Source organism: Trifolium pratense, linkage group LG6 (assembly GCF_020283565.1).
Source record: "Trifolium pratense cultivar HEN17-A07 linkage group LG6, ARS_RC_1.1, whole genome shotgun sequence".
Taxonomy (NCBI): Eukaryota; Viridiplantae; Streptophyta; class Magnoliopsida; order Fabales; family Fabaceae; genus Trifolium; species Trifolium pratense.
Window position 1 is genome coordinate 13461366 of NC_060064.1, and position 20527 is coordinate 13481892.

Here is a 20527-nt window from a genome sequence, read left to right on the forward strand (position 1 = left end):
TTTAATAGATACAGGTGATGTAGTCCAGGAAGATAAGAACTCAATTTTATGAAAAAGAGGAAAATAATTTCTCTATTTTAGCTGTCGGGTTTTGGTCACACATGCAAACAAAGAAGAGAGGAGCCCTTTGTTTAAAACGTGATTGCAGCTTTTCTTTTCTAATGGTTCCATATAGTATCATTCTGTTTCATCCTTATATTTTGCATTGTAAAACCACAAGACCCTATTAACTAGGATTCATTGCTTATGATACTCTTGACCAAGTAATCACACGTTTAACAAATCATCAATAATAATGACATTAATTAATTCTTTTAAAACTATATATAAATAATTTTAAATAACTTTAGAATAATTTTAAATAACATTTCAGCAACAACTTTCCTCAGACTATTTTCAGACATATTATTATTCTGCTGAATATGCACTGTAACCATAAACTTCCATTATTTCTTAAAACCGTGATACACATTACAATGTAGCATTATTTCTTTGCACGCCTAGTTTTTGGATCAATGTCGACTCGAAGACCAAGTGCAGAAATTTCAGGCACATCAGACGATCCCTGCAGATGCAACTCAGCAACTACCTTTTGATTTTCCTCATTGCCCTCCAATATATTCCTAACACACCATATGCCCCATTCTCTCAGGTAAGGATTGTCTTCATCGGTAACACACTGCTGCAATAGCAGTAGAATACCTTTCCTGGTTATTGCCGGAGGTTCAAGGTCCCCAAGCAGAATCAAAAGCAACTCAATGAGACCATATGACAATAACACATTGACAACATTGTTTGCATCCTCTTCATTACCTTGCATACTGTCATGAGCACAGATGTCCCTCAACATATTAAGAGAGTAGCCAAGAACATCGACTGCAGTAATGCCACTGGGAAGACCGGAATTGCCTCTAACTGCTTGCTCAAGAACCCTGATAGATTTCTTGAATATTCCATAAACAAACAATGCAACATCCTTTGAAATAGTAACATCTCGGATTCACTCATTCAAAATTTCCGATAGTATTTGCAGAAGAAACACTTGTTCAGATGAAAACTGGTCATCTCTTGACTTGGTATCTTCACAGTCAAGAATATCCCTAAACTGTAATTTAGAAAACAATACAGGCAATTGAGATTCTTCAAGGCAAATTCTTGAACGAAGCAACTTTATCCAATCCTCGCCAAAACTAGCAGGTTTCAGTTGAAGAAGAAGTCAGTGTCACAACTTAAAAAACATAAGAAACCAACTCCATCATCAAACTGAAGAAACAAATTCTGGTTTAGAATTTCTCCAGCACACAAGTTTCTGAGTAGCTTGAAACATAGAGATAGAATATGATGATCTAAAAGAGGGGTTTGTGATTGAAGGCTATTGAGAATTGCAGGGAGAATTGTTTTGGAAGCAAGGTTGGAACGACCAGAATTGGATTTGGAAGTTTGAATGAGAATCTCTAAGGAGTTTTGTAGGAAATATGAAAGAGTAACTTGAGGGTTTCTTAAAAAATGGCGCATCATCATCACTACAATCCATTGCTAATGTTGAAAAGATGGAATTTTTAAATGAAAACCAGGGTTTTGATGGAAAAGAGAAACAAGCCGGCTACAATATTAAACTGATTTAGAGTTTAAACCTAAATAAATTGAGAAATTTAGAGGAGAAATAGATGAAGAAAGCTCACCAAGAGGGAGAGAAAGGCAATGGAACATTACAAAAAGATGCAGTGTTGGGTGATTGTGAAGAGAATGATAGAAGAAGAGATGGTTGGTCTTGGAAAGCACCTCCTGATATCAAGTTTTTGAAGGGTTGTTTAGAGAACAAGTCAAAAGTGAAGAAGGCAATTGGTTTGAAAGATAATGAGTGCAAATTGAAATCATATTCACCGCCCGATGAATTTGCTGATGATATGAGGTTTGTATTCTATCATGGATTGTGTTACCCTCGAAGAGATGATGTTTACAGAATTGCAGCAAGACTTAGTGACAATTTTGAGCACAAGTGGAAGGGTTTGATGAAAGAGTGGGCACTTGAGGAGAAAAGACTCAAGTACAAGAAGTTCAAATGAAGTAAAATTATCCAAGTATTGTTCTGAAGTTCAAATGAAGTTGGATGGCCTAAAATGACTGTGAAGAATATATGGAGATAGAGCACATCATACACCATGACTCACATGAACAATTTGAATGTGACTCACATAGTAGAATTACTAGAATGTATGCAATTTGAAATATTATGCAAGACAAGAAGACAAATTTTTCTTATGTGTCTTGCTCTAAAGAAAATTTCAAGTGCTATAAGAAAATTTACTGATTTCCTATCTCAATGTTATTAGTAAGTATTTTATTTCCAATAAGTTGCATTCAAATTATTACTCATATATATCTTTTACTCTAATAAGCACTTCATTAATACATGAATCTCCTTCCTATTGATGTTCACCATTCAAATATACTTTATGTTCAGCATTCTTACACTTAGATAAACACAATTGTCTTCTTGCAGTAATGTACATGGTGGCATTATAAGCATGAACTAGCCAATTCAATTACTTTGCTACTGACCTTTCTCAATACAAATGACATGTAAAAATATGCTGCATCCCATTCATCAGCTGATAGTGTACCTGATAAAGAAATATGTCGCTTAATCTATGAAGTATTGACGTAGACACAAATATCAGACAAGATACGAACATTGAAGTGTCAAAACTGGTAATAATTTGAGAAAACAGAATAGTTGAATGTAACCTCGTGTCGGTGTCGTGAGACACACCTTCACTAAAAGGGAAAAGGAATGTTTAAAGAAATTGTGTAATGGTTTCTAATAAAATAAAAGAACAATGAAATTATTATTAAGAATTGATATACCATTAAGAAACCATTTTCAATCACTAATTTCGAACTTGGCGATGAATGATGATTCCCGTGATGTTGTGATGTTGCCGGCGATGGTGATGAGCTCTGTGATGGCAATAAATGATGATTTCGGTGACAGTGATGATAATTTTTGTGATGGTGATGAATGGTGAGTGGTCATGGTCCATAAAGCATGTTTATGCATGGTGATTTCGTGTTGTTGTTGGCGTTGGTTTTATTTTGGACAGAAAAGTGAATTAGAAAGGATAATCGTTAGTTGCAATTAGTTTGGAGATGAGCTTAGGGGGGATGTATGACGAAATGAGCTGGGGTGTACGAAGCAATTATGTTGGGGGTGTATGACGTCAGCTGGGGTGTACGAAACAATTATGTTGGGGGGTGTATGACAAAATGAGCTGGGGTGTACGAAGCAATTATGTTGGGGGGTGTATGACGTCGGCTGGGGTGTACGAAACAATTATGTTGGGGGGTGTATGACAAAATGACCTGGGGTGTACGAACTAATTATGTTGGGATTTATGCATGGTGTAGGAAGCAAATGAGCTGGGGTGTAGGAAGTAAGCTTATGCACTGTGCATAAGTTTGACTTATGCACCATAACCAGACCCGTTAGTTATTAACCTATTTTAACTAATATTTTTTTATTGTAAGCCTATTTTGTTTTAACAATCTTATTGTAAGCCTATTTAAAGGCATCCGGACTTGAAGAAGAAAAAAACTTGAATTATCGTTTATCGTAAAAAAAAATTGAATTATCGCTTATCATGAAATAAAACCTATTTAGTCTATGTTTGGATTGATGGAATGAGATGAAATGAAATGGAAAGAGATGAAATAGATTAATGTTATATTGTTTGGATTTGAAAAAAAATAATAATGGAATGAAATAGGATGAAATTGATTTCATCTCATACCATCACTTACCTTCAATTTTGTTCATCTATTTTCTAAAATATCCAAACAATGAAATGGAAGATTTATTTCATTTCGCTCAATTCCATTCCACCTCACCCTATTTTGCTTCATTTCATTATATTACATCAATCCAAACAATGTTCATCTATTTTCTAAAATATCCAAACAATGTTATATAATGTTTTTTTATTAAAAAAATATGAATTTCATAAGCCTATTATTTATGATAAATTTGTATTAAAATATCAAAACTTTTATAAAAATATTTGACCAAACAGATTTAACTTAAAAGTGATAATTAAGTTAAAAAAAATAATAAATACCAAACAACTTCTACTTTAAGTTTAAAGTTTTTATTTTCAACTTTATTCTTAAAGTAGCTTTTAAGTCTTAAATAAGTAGGATCAAACGCAACCTAAACATAAATCAATTCAGCTAAACTCATTTTTAATCAAAATCAATTTTGTTAAACTCAATTCTACCAAACTCAATTTTCATCACCACATAACCAAACACACACACCTCTCTTTTGGTGGCTAACCATGAGGAGGTTCGTTCTTTTGTCCCCACCAGCTGTAGTCCACATAGTTCAAGCTTTCAGAATAATAGTAGAAAAATTATCTCCCCACCCCCTCGTATTTTCATTTTTACCCTTGAATAAAAACTTCGGAACGCATTTTTCGATTTTTTTACCTTGAATACAAAATATGGAACATGTTTTCCGAAGTTTTTATTCGAGGGTAAAATTGGATTTCCGGGGAGAGAGAAGAGATATGTAGGTGTCAGGTCTAGGTCTAGATGGTGGTTCTTGTTCTTGTTCTATTTTTAGTTGAAAACAACAAATTAAAATAAAACCACCAAGTGGATATCTCGAGAACTAAAGGTACCAAACCTCGGATTCGACTTGTTTGGACTTTGGATATATGGACCTAGTTGGAGATTAGGGCTTAGTGTACATTGTAACATACAAATAGGAGACTTTTGCTATTTAAGCCCCTCAAGTTGCTCTCAACTCTCAAGCCCCTCAAAATCCATGACTTCTTCCTTGAAATCCATTCCAGATCCATGGCTTCTCTCTCACACATTTGATTCTTATTTCTTTTTTTTTTAGGTGCGATCATACCAGCACTAATGCACCGGATCCCATCAGAACTTCGAAGTTAAGCGTGTTTGGGCGAGAGAAGTACTAGGCTGGGTGACCTCCTGAAAAGTTGATTCTTATTTCTAATTACAATTCAACAAAACAAATTAATTGAATTGGAGCCATTCAAAAAAATTGAATTGGAATTTGGGAATTGAAGAGAGAAAAATAGTGAAATAACATAGTTGAAGACAAAAAAATTGCTTCGGATGATAAAGAGACTAAGAGAATAATGGTGGATCTAAATAGAAAAAAATCCAAATAGGAATACATAGTTCGGTCGAGTTCGGTTTACGCGGGTTGAGTTTAAATAAAACTTGGCCCGACCGGTTCAACTCATATAGACTTGAATTTTTTGATCCGTGAGCCGGTTTACCCAATTCAACTCACCTGATTCGTTTTTTTACTCATGTTTTTATTTTTTTCAGTTTCGATCTTTTTTTTTTTTTGCACACCACTAATGAAGATGTGCTAAAACGAGCTAACTTTCCTTGCTTCACTCACAAGTCTCGCGAGAGCATCTTAGAAGCGAACCAAGTCAGAAAGTCCCAAGTCTGAGAATCAATGGTTGGCGAGAAAATCGATCGAGCGAACAAGGGAGGCAAAAACACAAATTGGCAAGTTGGCTGTGAGCTGACATTTCCCTCCTTCGAAGAAAACTAGTTCGTTCAGCGAGGAAATGTATTTCCTCAACTATAAATAGAGCCTCAAACTCATTCATTTTTCATTCAATTTAGAGAAGAGCTGAGAAATACACTAGGAAGAGGCGGAATGAGTGGTTTTCCACCCTTGGGAAGCTTTGGAGTTTTGCTTTCAAGTTCTTGATGTAATCTCCTCTCTTTTTTCTTTATTTGTAAATTATGTTCATGAATATGAGTAGCTAAACGCTCTCTTGTATTGTGATTAAGTTCGTTATTTATGATCTTAATGTAAATATGTGATCTAGCTGGCTATATATGAAATGTGTTTTGATATGTTTATGATTTATTTTTGTTCTTAATGTTTTTACAACTGTGAAACTCAAACTCCTATATTGATCTTTTGATTTAGGAAGTGCTACTTAAGGACGTGGAATAAACTAATTTATGGAATTTAATTGCTAAACATATGGTTAATTTCACAATCGCAAATACTATTATGTCATAATGCCGTTATATTAATTAACCGAGCGAGACATCAAAGATTAACAATTATCAGGAAATTCTCATTGTTTTCCAGACAAGGAAACATATGATGAGTGATATAGATGTAAACATATTTGAAATATATAGAGTATATATAATAGATCACATAAATTACGTTAACACTGTGTTTGGACGTCCAAAGAAATAAGAAAGAGAGAAATAGGGAAGAGAGAAGTAAGGAAGAAAGAAATTGAGTAGAAATTTTATATAGTTTGTATGAATAAAAATAATGGGTAGAAAGAAATTAATTAAAATGATAAAAGACAAATTTATCCTTTCTAATTTTATGTTTCATATTCTCCTAACTTTAACACTCAACACTTATAAACTAACTTATTGATGACAAGAGTATATTATAAAATAAAAAAAATATTTTTTATCTCTCTTTCTTATTTCTTTCTTCTATAAATCTAACTAAACAAACATAGTGCAAGTGATTATAGAATGATACGTAATACCAACACAATTCTTTAATTACTATTTTCATTCTCTTCACTTATATTCTTTAATTGCTAAGTTTAGTACAACAAATTCTACGGAAGAAAAGTTACATTAATAAATTTATTTGCCAACCGACAAAATTCAACAAAAATTTGCTAGAACTCAAGATTGTGAGATGAATGGTACAGGTGCATGAAGATTGATTATAATGATGAAGGAAAAGAATCTTAAAGAACATAATCATCATGGACCTTTTGAGCAAGATAAACTAAACAAAAATATTAGTACACAATACGGTATTAGTCCGTATTAATTAGTCCGTGGAGTTATCCAAATGAATAGGATCGAGATGGAGATGCATGCCCTTGTTTGTGATAAGAATATTTCGACCTAAAGTGCTGCTACTTTCTCAAGTTTTAAGGACATGGAAAGACACTCTACCAACAAATGTAGGGAAAATCTAATCTAATCTTCTTAATAAATGATATGATACTAGTCTTCAAATAAAATACTACCATGTTTCATGTCTTCCCACGTGATTTTGTATAGCTTCTAAATAGAATAATAACCATTCGTCCATTCCCATGTGATTTTGTATATGAATACATTAATAATAGGACCCGCATATTCTACATGATGTTGTTATTAATTTATACACGCCACATGCATATTTACAAGTAGAAGAAAATAGAACATTCTACAATTTTGTATCAAGAATATTAATCAAGGTTATACAAAAATTAACTGTCAAAAAAATAATACAAATAATATTAACATGTTAAGATTTAAGCACATGAGAGAAGAGTTCAACTCAAAAGACTAATCTAAAAGGAGAGAAAGTCTTAAGCTTTAATGTTTAAATATTATATTGAATATATTTATCTACTCAATGTGAAACTCACATCTTGACACCCTTTAAGAATCGATGTCTACGATGATTTTCACTTTATCACTACCAACATTGACCCGTCGATAGTAGCCCAATTTCTTTTATGACAACTTCACTCACTTATCTGTATTTAGTAGAACACCTCAATCTAGCCTATAAGTAGGCATTTCTGTGCCCTAGCTCATAAAACACTAATTGTTAAAACTTAAACACATGAAGAAAATTTAACTCATGACTAATCCAATAAGTGGAAGAGGCTCTCAATGTAGGACTTTTATCCCCTTAGGGCCCGTTTGGTGCGCATGATAACATAGTGACATGATATGATATAAAACAGAATAAAGATAGGATAACAGCAGGATAACAGTTATACTCAGTTATCATATCATGTGTTTGGTGCACATAGGATAACAAACATGATAACTATTATATTTTGTTTTTAATAGTTCATAATAATATAATAAGATATATAACATATTTAAATGACAAAATTACTCTTGTAAAACAATTGTTATTTTTTTTAAAATTATTTTGTAATACTTTGAATTTTATAAATAAAAAATATAAATAAGTAATCAAATAACTTTATATAATTTCAAATAAAAATCATGAGAAAATAATCAAGTTTAATTTTTTATATGAATCATGATCAAATAAATAACTCAATAATATATACATGTTAGATAAGCCAAATAAATATATGATATATCTCATACGTAAATAATAAAACTACTATTGCAAAAGAATTATATTTAATTTTTTATAAAATTTAAATTAATATCCATATTTGTCAATTTTTTAATAATCATTTTACTTTAAAATATTGTAATTTTAGTAAAATTTTGATTTTTTAGAATATTTAAATTACAAAATTATCCCTATGAGAAAATCACATATATATTTAAAAATTAATTTTTTATTATTTATATTTTATTAATTTTATTTTATGTATTTTAAAATATATTTTATAAAATAAATCAATAATTTTTTTTTTCTTATCCTATCCTGCTGGTAACCCAGCTCAAATTCAGGATAAGAATTATAACTAGAGAGACAGGATATGATAAGCTTCATGATTAACTTATCATATCCTACTGTATCATCAAACACTGAATTGAGGCAGGATATGATACAGTTATCCTATCTTGTCTCTTATCCTGTGCACCAAACGGACCCTTAAGGTAAAACTCTTAACACATGCTATAGTAAAAAACAAAAAAAATCACTTTTCTATTCAAATAGTACGGAGAAAAACTCAAGTACATTTATTTCTTATATTGTGTCCAATTCATATAACCAATTTGTGAGTTTTTTTCAACACACTCTTCACGCGCCTACAATATTTTGACCTGATTGATAGATTTTTATATGAGTTTAATTGATATGCACCGACGGTGTAAAATAGTTTTACACCATCGTCCAATAAACAACCATTATTTTGCCATGTAATATCAAGAAAGTGAGGTGAAGTGGGGTGATGTGGCGGAAAACATGGTTGGTATTGGTTGACAGTGTAAAATTATTTTACACCGTCGGTGCATATCAATTAAATTCTTGAAATATTATTAATAATTCATTCTTATAAAAATGATTCGTAAAGTGAAAGGTGTCCTGTGATTAGGTTCAATTCCTATGTATATTAACTTAGCATATGATTGTTTCTACTATGAAATGACATTAAACACAGAAAGAATTGGTAGAATTTAAAGCGAAATATATGCTTATTACATGTTTGGCAATTCATAGTATCATAGTGGCTTTACCAAAATCACCTATTAACCAGTATGATTTCATGTGATAACAAACATACACTTAAATCCTCTTCGTCATAAATCAAACTTGTGTTAATAAATTGTAATTCATTTGGCAGTATAGAGAAAAAGGAACAGTGATGTGATACACAAGTAGCTAAGAGTGGCTACATGGTGTGTTACAAATCCATAAAACAAAAATAAGCACATTATTAGAAGAGAAAACCACAACAAAACACATTATCTGGGACCATAAAAATTGAAGAAACAAACAAACAAGGAAACAAGAAATCGTAGAGCCCTTGCCGTGCATTACGCAATGTAACATTACAAGGATGCATGCATCAACATCAAAATCAAATAAATAGCTATGTCAACCCACATGGATCGATGTGATGGTGAAGACTCGAGTCTTTGGAATGTCTTTTGTGCTTCTCTCAAAATTTCTTGTGTTAGACCAGTTCATACAGAGTAAAAAAAAACTGTAACCGTAAATGAACACTCCTCTTGACCGGAATACCGAGCTTAAAAAGAAAATTAAAAAAAATAAAAAAGCTATGTCGCAAAAGCAAAAGAAGTGACACGAGGTGAATTGTTATTGTTTCTTTGAGAATGAGAAGACCTAGCAAGTGGTGGTTTATTTATATTTACACCCCCTACCCTACTTATTACACCACCACTCACTTGTTTCCATGCTGACGTGGCCCCTCTTTGTCCCCCTTCACATTTCACTGGCTGTGGCCCCACACTAACCGCTTTTTCACACCGACAGCTTAACAACCCATTCCCGCCTTTTCTCTTCCATTGCTCCGCCGTCACGCCACCACTACCACCGCCTCCTCCGCCGCCGATGAAGCCACTGACGATGCTACTTTCGTCGTATCCATCCGCGGTTGTTACACTCCACTCAATACTCGCCTCACTCGGCTCATAACACTCCGTCATCGCCGTCGTCACCGATCCTTCATCAAACGAGTCTCTACTGTTTCGACGGTACACAGCACCAGCGTAAGATGACGATTGCGTCGCGGTTGAGAAACTCTCGATTTCGAACAAATCAGAGCTCGCATCACTCGCGGCGTCTCCGTCGTCGATTACGATTCGCGACATAGCCGGTAGAAAGGGGAAATTTAGGGATTTAGCATGAATTGCTTCCACGGTGTGTTCATCTGGTGGTCGGAAAACCTCTAGCGATTCTCGTGGTGGTTCTTCCAAAACGACGCCGTTTTTGTGTTTTGTTGTTGTTGAAATTGAATTAGGGTTTAACACTGGGAATGTGAATCCGTCAGTGAATGGTACTCTTACAGTTGTTGTTACCACTGGTTGGAATCTTTGTGATTTGGTTACAACATGAGTTGGTGTTTGATTTTGATCCATGCTATTGTTATTGTTAACCCAATTGTTCATTGGTGGTGGTGGTGGTGGTGATGGTGAAACTGGTGATGGATTTTTTATGCTATTTTTGGGTAATTCTGTTGATTTTTTTTCATTGACCTGAACTGATTTTTTACCTGTGCATGGACATTTTCTCCTTAAAAGCCAAATTGGTTTTGAAAGTGATGATCTAAGATTATTTTTGTTGCTGTTATTGTTAGGGTTTGGATTTGAAGGGTTTTTTATGTTAACTGAGATAGCACCTGGTGGGTGTGATAACAAACCTTGTTGACTATTCCAGCTAGCTTCTGATGAAGCTGTTGGTGTTGCGGCATGGAAGGAACGCGCTCTATAGTTTCTGATGTTTGCATAACCATCCACCGAGGAAGAAGCCGAGGAGTATCTTGTAGAATCTGGTATACCAATGCTTTCTGTTTCATTGTTGATATTAATCACCACTGGTGAAACTCTGCTATTGTTATTGTTGCTGTTGCTGTTGTTGCTGCTGATCGTAACTTTTTGGAGGCTGTCGTTATTGGTTACTTCGTTGAAGTATTTGTGCGCATCGAATATGCTGAGTTCTGAGGTGGGATCGTTGATTGTGCGGTGGTGATTATGATTATTATTTGGTTGGCAAGTGTTTGGCTTTTGGGGTATGAGATATGATGAGAAAGATGCATCTGTATCTCTTAAGATGGGTGATTTTGGAGGCAGGTTGCAATCAAAGGTTTTCATTGCTGTTGCTCTTTCCATATCCTTTTTCATACACTCTTTTTTTTTTCAGTAATGTTTATATTAGTTTAATATGCTTGTAACTGGAAAAGCTGAGTGAAAAAGATGAAATGAAACTAGGCTTTGTTGTTGGTTGCTTATGAAATTCCTTTTGCTTTCATATATATGTGTTTCAGGTATGTGTACCAATTTGTGATGTCACCAATTATCAAGCTGTTGAAATCAAACATGTCATATTCTCCTTACCCTACCTTTTTTCCTTACTCTTCAATGAAACAAATTCCCAGCCAATGATCTGCCTCACACACTTCATCTATTATTATAAGCAAACAACAAAAGTTTGAATTTTTAAAAAATCAAGATATCCAAACTAGATTATGATACCTATTTGGATAGAGTTATTGAATAACCAATTATATATGTGATGCTTCATTATTTGGTTGCATTATGGCCATCTGTTAGTAGCTATCTATGTCTAGTCTAGAGTCTTAATCATTGAAGCCAATTTCAATTCCTTTTGATTTTAAGGTGAATATAACAGTAGCTTTGGGCTACCACAGATAACAGAACACAGTAAAACACAATGAATGAAAATGTAAAACAACAAAGTATTCTGTTTTTTACACAATTTTAATTGGCATATGATTCTCCATGTTTGTAGATATAAAGTTACTATCAAGTAGATTTTATTCAATTCAGAACATGCTATTTTTGAATAAGATATGTACTTGATAAATCTTGATAATGCCTCTAGGATTCTCAGCTGTGTTGCATATCAGAGAGTTACTTGGTAACTGTGAAGCTCAATGCCATAACTCATGCCATTTGGATAGATCATAGAGCTATTTTATTTGTACAAGTTATTAACAAAATATATCATATATGTAATGTAGTATTTCTATATTGATTTATTAGGCAGACATTATAAGCTCTTCTAATTTTTGACACCTGTTATTGCTATTATTACTCAATGTCATATCATATCATATGCTGTTATACTTGTACAGAGTTATGTGGTCCAAATCATTCTCTTGGAATGACAGAAGAATAATGTTAGGTCCATGTCACTCGCAGCTTTCATAAGTCTCACAAGACCCTAAAAGAATGAAAAATCACTACTACTAACTAGTATTATTACAAGGACCTAAAATTGCCGGAATCACTTTTCCCTTGATTAGATTGTTTTCCAACTTCATTTATGACCAATTCTCATATTCTGTTCTTACTTACCAAGTTGGTTTTCTCTTCATGATAAGTTTGGTAGTGTTGATTCAATAAAGTAGGCAAAGAAGCAAGTCCTATCTGAGACATCAATCACCAGCCAGATAACAATGTGAATAAGTGAGGGTCCATTAAATTTTGACATTTAGGGGAAGAAGTTATGTCTGAACTGTTTATAGAACATAAAGAAATGTCTATGGGTTTACCATATCAATTATCTTAGGTGGATTGATTTGGGAAGCAAGTGTATAGTGGGTCACCATTAATCTTCTAGGTAACATGCACTGCTTTATTGCCTGTCTTTAGACCATTTACGCATGGTTCTTGGTCAGGTGGTGGTCCAAATTTTGCCTCAGAAGTTAGAACAATATTTGGATTACATGCTTTCTTTCTAGTATGTGATAATATAGTATATTCTATTTACTGGATTATTCTTTATCATGCTATCAATATCAATGATTACTTCACGAAATTTTATCTTGGTTGATGCAGATTAATGAACATTTAATTCACTGCATGTTTAGTGAAAGGGGGTGCTTATGATATCTTTGCTACTTTTTTTTTTTTGTTGTTGCGTTAATCCTCCGGTTCTTAGGAGCAGGGATCCTAGTAATTTGAAGTTCGACCGTGAGATAAGTAAAATTTTGCCAAGAAATTATTCTGAACATGGACTCAACACATACCCTTATTAGTGGTAGAGTTGGGTATACGGATCAAAGTCCGCCGGACCTACCCGTTTAACCCGCAGCCCGATGGATTTAAGACCAATTTATTTTGGTCCGTTTATATTTTTGCCCGTGTGGGTTGGACCGTTAAAACCGCAGGTTAAATCCGTCTTTTATATTTATATATATATATATCACTTATAAATAATTTGGTCTAAAAAATAACTTGGTCTAGGTCCAAATTCAACATTTTTAACAAAAAAAAAAAAAACTTAGTCCAAACTTAATTATAAAAAGCAACAACACACTCCTATTTTTACTCACGTAGACAATAACACAAAACTCAATGATATTACAAACTTTATTTATTTATATTTGTTAGTTACAATTTATGTTACTATAACATAAAATTATTAATAATATAGTTTTTTTTAGCTTTTACTAATTTAGTTTATTTTTTGAAAAAAATTTATTTTTTTAACTTTTTTGGTGTAATAGTCTGCAGGTTAACCGTTTAACCCGCAGACTTACGCGGACCGAACTCAAACTTAATATTATAATTCGTTTATATTTATTGACGAACTTGTTCGCCCCATTTAATATGTGGACTTATACAGGGTGGGTTAAATGGGGCAGACTAGTCCAGATACCGAGCTCTAATTAATGGTAACCCCATGTGATTGTGGAAGACTTTGACAAGCAAACTCAAATCACATACTGTATGTCTAATCCAAAATTGACAAATAAATATTGTTGCTTTAAATGAGCGTGACGATTGGTTTAGGGGTGTTCGCACTGCATATTCAATTATAAATAAAAATACATATCTTGATATTTATGCATTTAGCATAAAATTCAGAAGTTTCAATACAAACTTCTTATTTTGAAATTTTTAACATTTGCAAATTTGCATATGATAAAAAAACTTTTAAAAAATATAATACACCAACAATAAATTAGTTTAAGTGGTAAAAGTCTTGTGCTTTTTAAGCAAATGCTAAAGAGTTTGATTTATGCCTTTTATGTTTGGAAAAATTCAGTTGGAAGGGGAGAAGTCACATTATGTGCTTCATAGATTTTTTGACAAATATTAATCATCATTAATAACGGTAAAAACTTCGTACATATATCATTTGCGACTCAAAAGAAAATTGAAAATATATTTACTAGCCTATTTCTATTTATAATGATGATATTTTAACAACATTGGGTAATTAATTTAAGAATGATTTTGATTTAAATCTCCCTATCTTGTGATCGAGTCACAGAATAGTAGATAAATGCAAAGAACCCGCCAGCTTTGAGTTCACTTGGCATATCGTGAAGTTTTTGAAAATTTTCATTACATTGCTATAGTTTGGATAGTAACTAGGGGTGATCGTATCCGAACCAATCCAAAAGTAAAATCGCAAATCGAACCAAACCAAATTGAAAACCGCAAAAACCGCATTTGGTTTGGATGTATTTGGATGGCTTTCTTACTGAACCGCAAACCGCAAAACCGCAAACCGCAAAAACCGCGGATAACCGCAAAAACCGCATTAAGTTACTATTATATATTTATATTCCAATATCGTAAAAGAAAATATATTTATATTCCAATATACATGCCCAATTACCAAGTCAGTCGACCAAATTAATCGAACTTCAAGTTGTTTTTATTTTTTGTACTGAAATTTTATTTTGGTGTTGTAATGTTATTTTAAATAAACAAATTTTATCGGTACCGTGATGTTATTTTGAAAATTCAATTTTTTTATATATTTAAAATTGTAAGTTACTATAATGTTATTTTGGATAAATAATTTTTGTTGGTACTACAATGTTATTTTGGAACTTCAATTTTTTATTTTTTTTTATGCTTAAAATTGTTCGGTACAATCGTTATGTTTTAAACCGCACCAACCGAACCGATCCAAACCGCATTGGTTTGGTTTGGATGACTTTTTAAAATCAACCGAACCAAACCGAACCGCATGCATTTTTATCTCGCGGTTAGGATGACTTTTATGCTCAAAACCGAACCAAACCGCACCGCGATCACCCCTAATAGTAACTCACTCATTCAATTTTTTTATTAAATAATCTAGTGTATATAATTAAGTGATTTTTTTTATTATCCATGTATATTGTAATGTTTCTACTTGAGTTATGATCATAAAACTATTTATTGTAACTTACAATACCATCTCTAAAAACTGGACTTAATAAATAAAAAGAAAATGTCAACTAGTGTTTTTGGAGTACTAATTAGAAACTTATGTAATTTATCTTTTAAGAATATATAAAATACTATTTTCGATACAAATTTTATTCTTTCTAAGTCTTCTTAGTGTCTCTGACCATTTTTTTTTATATATATGCAAAAAATATAACATACCTTGTAGTGTCTCTGACCATAATATGCTAAACACAATGATAAACTACTGAATTTAAACACCTAATTAAGGGCTCGTGCAAATCCAAAACCTTCCTTAAAACCCAAGGTAAGGTAATAGTGGTATTGGAATATTGATGATAGAACTACAAGGTACTAGATGATTGAAGGGAATATTAAATAAAGACATATCATGAGTTATTAATTGGTTGCCCATATTCTTTTCCAAAAAAATAAATAAAATTGGTTGCCCATATTTTGGAGAAGATCTTGTAGGTACTACAAACAACCCGGGAGAAAATAACGACTTACCATGAGATGATATATTTATTTTTTTACCATGATATTGGTATGATATAAAGTTTTCATTGTTGTCCGAGATGAATAATCTCCGTCGGAGAACCCATGGGTGGAACACATAAGGTGGATTTTTCTCTTTCCAACCAAAATTTTCCGGTACAGATCAAGATTAGCGGTTGATCGATCTCAATAACCTATCAAACGATTTTAGAATTTTGTAAAAGTTAATATAGATGATCTATATGATATTATAAACTTTCAATCAAATGGCAGATTTTGTAAAATTTAGATTCGTTAAAGCGTTATTGAGCGATGCAACATTACTCAAATGTTACATCGGTGTAATTTTCAACTGAATAATACATGTGGGCTTTTCTAGTTACCGGTTCTATTAATTTGTACTGGAATGTTTGAGAGCTTTTTTTGACACTCTTTGCATTTTTTTTCTGTGTCCTGCTAAATTCTTAAAATAACCCTGATTGATACTTAAGCAATGCATTGAATCGGCTACATATGTAGCGGATGAGTAAAAGATATTCAAATTCACCAACATTTTAAAATTTCACGCTCCCAATTTTTTTTTTTGAAATTTTTTACCGTAATTTTTAACTTTCATGCATAATTTTTTTTATGTCATTATTAACCATTTAACTTCAAGGTTAAATATGTTGTTTAAGTTGAAAGTTAGCTGTGAAATTGACCGATAGTTCTTGTTAATTTTCAATAGCGATTACATTGAGGGGATGAATTTTGTCCCTCAACTGTGGATTCTTTAACTACTTCAAAAATCATTAAGTACAATGTGTGGATATTTCACTATTGTCCTAAAAAATGCATAAAAATAAAAGGAAAAGTAAAGAGATAAAATTTGTGTGCATAACTTGATAGATTGTGTATCTAAAACTGAGTACAACTTTGGTAGTGTACTTACGACATGATCCAATAACCTCATTCATAATGCACTCCAAGTAGTGTCTGCATTCTTCGTCTTCTAAGGCTAGTGACGCCATAGACATTGGGCATGATCAATAAAATAACTCATAATTATCAAGTTCTAATGCATTTTGACAAAGTTTAAAAAGTCCTGGAGATTGTGCTAGATAGCAATAGGCTTGAGAAAGATTTGGCATCCTCGTGTTCGGCTACGTTTTTACTTGCATGATAAGCTTTTGAATGAGACGCATCCAGTTACCTCTTTAATCGCTTGTCATACCGATTTCGGCTAACATGTTCATTTTAGATGTAAATAGAATCACATATATCCGTTCCTGTTCTGGACTGGGCCAAGAGCTGGCCCAATCACTTATGCCCGACATTTGGGGCATGGCCCAATAAGGGGAGACTTCCCCGACACGTCAGGCAATGACGTGTCCTGCTCGACATAACAGATTAGCTCCACGCTAATCACGTGCTCGGCTATCCGTGCACAACGACTCATTCAGCCTTAGCTTAACAGCTAAGCAGCACGTTTAACACGTGCTCCTTTATCCAACCGCATTCGTCACGGAGTCTATCCCTTACCCGCGAATAGCGGAACGACTCCAACCAGGATAGAGGTGAATAACGGCCTTCCCCTACGATACAGGGACTATCCTGGCAGTTGAGCCTATTGGGCCGGTTATCCAGGCCCAATAGACCAACCTTTGGCCCAGCGCTGGGGGCACTATATAAGCTCTCCTAGACAGGAGAGCCAGGTATTCTGAATCATTAAGCATTCAACTTTCTCTCTCTTCTTTTGTATCTCTCTTGTTCTCTTTGCTGACTTAGGCATCGGAGCACCTGCAGGTACAAACCCCCCCTTCGGTGTGGAAGCTTGCTCTACGGACCGGCCAGCAATCTATTCTGATCACCAGGTACGATCAGTGGCGCCGTCTGTGGGGACTGAGTTCCTCCCCTTCTTTAATCTTTCCTAAAGAAACAAAGATCAAAACCGATTCCATTCTTCAACAACTTTCATCATGGCTAGTTCATCACAGCAACTCAACACCGACGCCGGCGACGACAACGTGCTCAACGTTCCATCCTCTCCGCCGCCGCAGCATAACACCGTCCTATCACCGGTGCGTGACGATACCACCGTGACACGCGGACCAGAAACCGACTCCCGCGACGGACGGGAGGCCTCACTCTCTTCCGATGAAGAAGACGTCGAGATCCTAACCGATCGTCGGATGGGCAAACGCCCGCAATTGAAACAAGAAGCTCCGGCAAACAACGCCGAACAGCCCGCCGTATTGGCCAACTCTGAGGTCGCAGCCTTGATCGCTGCCCTCAAACAAACAACAGAGGCCATGCAGGCTCAAAATCGTCGACTGGACGAGCAGAGCGAAAGAATCGTCGCGCTGGAGAAAAGCCGGCGTCGCAGAAAGACCAACTCTCCCCCGCGGAGACACCAGGCTACTCCTTCCCCTCCTCGACCGGCGGCCGTCAAACATCGACGCCCCGACTTAGAGAGGGTCGAAGTTACTCCTCGGAAGAGGGACCGTACTCCTCCACATCGCGAGGGTAGGCTCTCCCCGGGCAAGAAAGGAAAACACGAAGCTCCGCGGCGCCATTCACCTCAAGGGTTGGCGAACATGGCCAAGCATGGCGCGTCGGGCAGCTACCGTCCTCGCAAATCTCGCAGTCCAACGGCCATGCCCGGCGACTATTCTCCCCGGTCTTCCGAGGACCATTCTCCTAACGGGAGCGACGAGGGTGATCCCCGATGCCCCCTGACCGCAGACATTCTGAGGAAGCGTGTCCCAAAGGGCTTCGAGAGACCTCCTACGCTCCCCGCGTACGATGGTTTGACCGACCCCGACGACCACATAGCTAATGTCAACGCTAACCTGGATTTCAGGAACATCAGCGGGGCCATTAGGTGCAGACTGTTCCCAACCACGCTGAGGAAGGGAGCAATGGCATGGTACCAAAGCCTGCCCCCTCAATCCATCCATTCATGGAGGGATCTTACTGAACAGTTTTGCAGACACTTCACTGCTTCCCGCAAGCACCCAAAGACTGTGCATGCCTTGGAGGCCATATACCAAGCTGAAGACGAAACTCTCCGCAACTTCGTCGAGAGATTCAACAAAGAGGCTGTGCAGGTCGAAACAACCGACGACATGAAAAAATACTTGCTGCAGAGGGGCCTTCGCCCGGGCAGCGATTTTGCCAAAGCTGTGGGCATAGAAAAGCCACCCACCTGGGACGACCTCCTCCTAAAAGCTCAAAAGTACATCGACTACGAGGAGGTCCAGGCAGCTGATGTCGCTCGCCTTGCCCGACCTGGAAGCAGCCACCCTGCCCGCGAGTCCACCCACAGGAACGATGACAGGGGAAGCGACCGGGGACATGATAGAGGCGGCGATCGGGGCGGCGAGAGGGGCAGAGACAGAAGGAGGGGCGACAGGCGTGAATCTCGTGGCCCTCCAAGCACATTCGCCACATACACCCCCCTCGTCAAGTCACGGGGAGAAATATTTGCTGAAGTTCACATCTCTGAGTTTAACAGAGCGAATGTAAAACAGCCTAAGCCGACTCCCCTGAAGCCCGGCCAAGACAAGAATAGGTATTGCAGATACCACAAGAGTTACGGTCACAGGACCGACGATTGCATCCAGCTGAAGGATGCTATCGAAATATTGATAAGAAACGGACAGTTACGAGAGTTCGTGAAGAGAAACAATGACCCTCGACCAGAGGCCGCGGAGACTCGCGCCGTCGAGGAGGTAGTTCCCCCACCAGCCGGGCAGAGTGGCACCAAGCAGATTGCCATGAGCGTCTCCCGGCCAGAAGACTTTGCTATCCCCAGCGGTTTTGGGGACACCCATACTAGTCCTACGCTTACCACGGGGGACTACTTCACAGACTCACTCGTCATATCCGGCGGTCACATGGACAAGCACACCGTCGGATCAATAAAAAGAAAATTCGAGGATCTCATCAACACGTCCTCGAATATGAACGCGACGCTGGACAAGGCGAAGGGGCGATCAATGCCTTTAGCCTTCTATCGAGAAGAGCTGCCCGGTGGGACAGCCAATTTCCAAATTCCCCTCCTCGTCCGGGCAGACATGGCCAACATGGACGTTCGTCGAGTCCTCATCGATCCGGGGAGCTCCTGCGACATCATGTACGCCAGTTTGTTCAGGACCTTACAGCTGGACGAGACACATCTCACCCCGTACTTGGGCTCAGATCTCACAGGATTCAATGGAGCAACTACTAGGCCTTGGGGTTATGTCGACCTGATCGTCACCTTTGGCTCCGAAGAGACTGCTAAGTCGATCAGGGTGAAATTCTTGGTCGTGGACTGCCCTTGCCTCTACCAGTGCATCATCGGCAGGACGGCCATAGCAGACCTGGTTGCTGTCCCTTCTACTGCCCACCTGAAGATGAAGTACTATACTCATAAGGGGCAGGTTGCTACTCTACACGGGGACATTGAAGCTGCAAGAAGATGCTTTGACGCAGCGTCCAAAGGCAACAATTTCATTGGCAAGGCTCCTGACCCAAAAAAGCAAAAGCCTTCCTCGGAAGCACCACCAAAGCCTTCCCCGGAAGCATCATCAAGTCTGCCCGCCCCAAATGTGAGCTCTGTTGACCTCGACAGCCGCACCTCCAAGAAGAGCATAAGGAGGAGAAAAAGCTAAAGAAGGAGGAGAAGGAGGATGAC

At 36.4% G+C, this 20527-nt stretch overlaps 1 protein-coding gene and 3 pseudogenes across 1 annotated transcript; 2 read left to right on the plus strand and 2 right to left on the minus strand.

The window, feature by feature from the left end:
• Positions 1 to 484: 484 nt before the first annotated feature.
• LOC123891773 lies at positions 485 to 1210 on the minus strand (annotated as a pseudogene).
• A 491-nt stretch (positions 1211 to 1701) lies between these two features.
• LOC123891774 lies at positions 1702 to 2066 on the plus strand (annotated as a pseudogene).
• Positions 2067 to 4901: 2835 nt separating this feature from the next.
• On the plus strand, positions 4902 to 5017 carry LOC123893304 (annotated as a pseudogene).
• Positions 5018 to 9070: 4053 nt separating this feature from the next.
• On the minus strand, positions 9071 to 12948 carry LOC123889734 (protein PHYTOCHROME KINASE SUBSTRATE 4-like). The gene has a single exon (XM_045939220.1). It carries the CDS (start codon positions 11335 to 11337, stop codon positions 9754 to 9756), a length of 1584 nt encoding a protein of 527 aa, XP_045795176.1. The 5' UTR covers positions 11338 to 12948; the 3' UTR covers positions 9071 to 9753.
• Positions 12949 to 20527: the final 7579 nt, after the last annotated feature.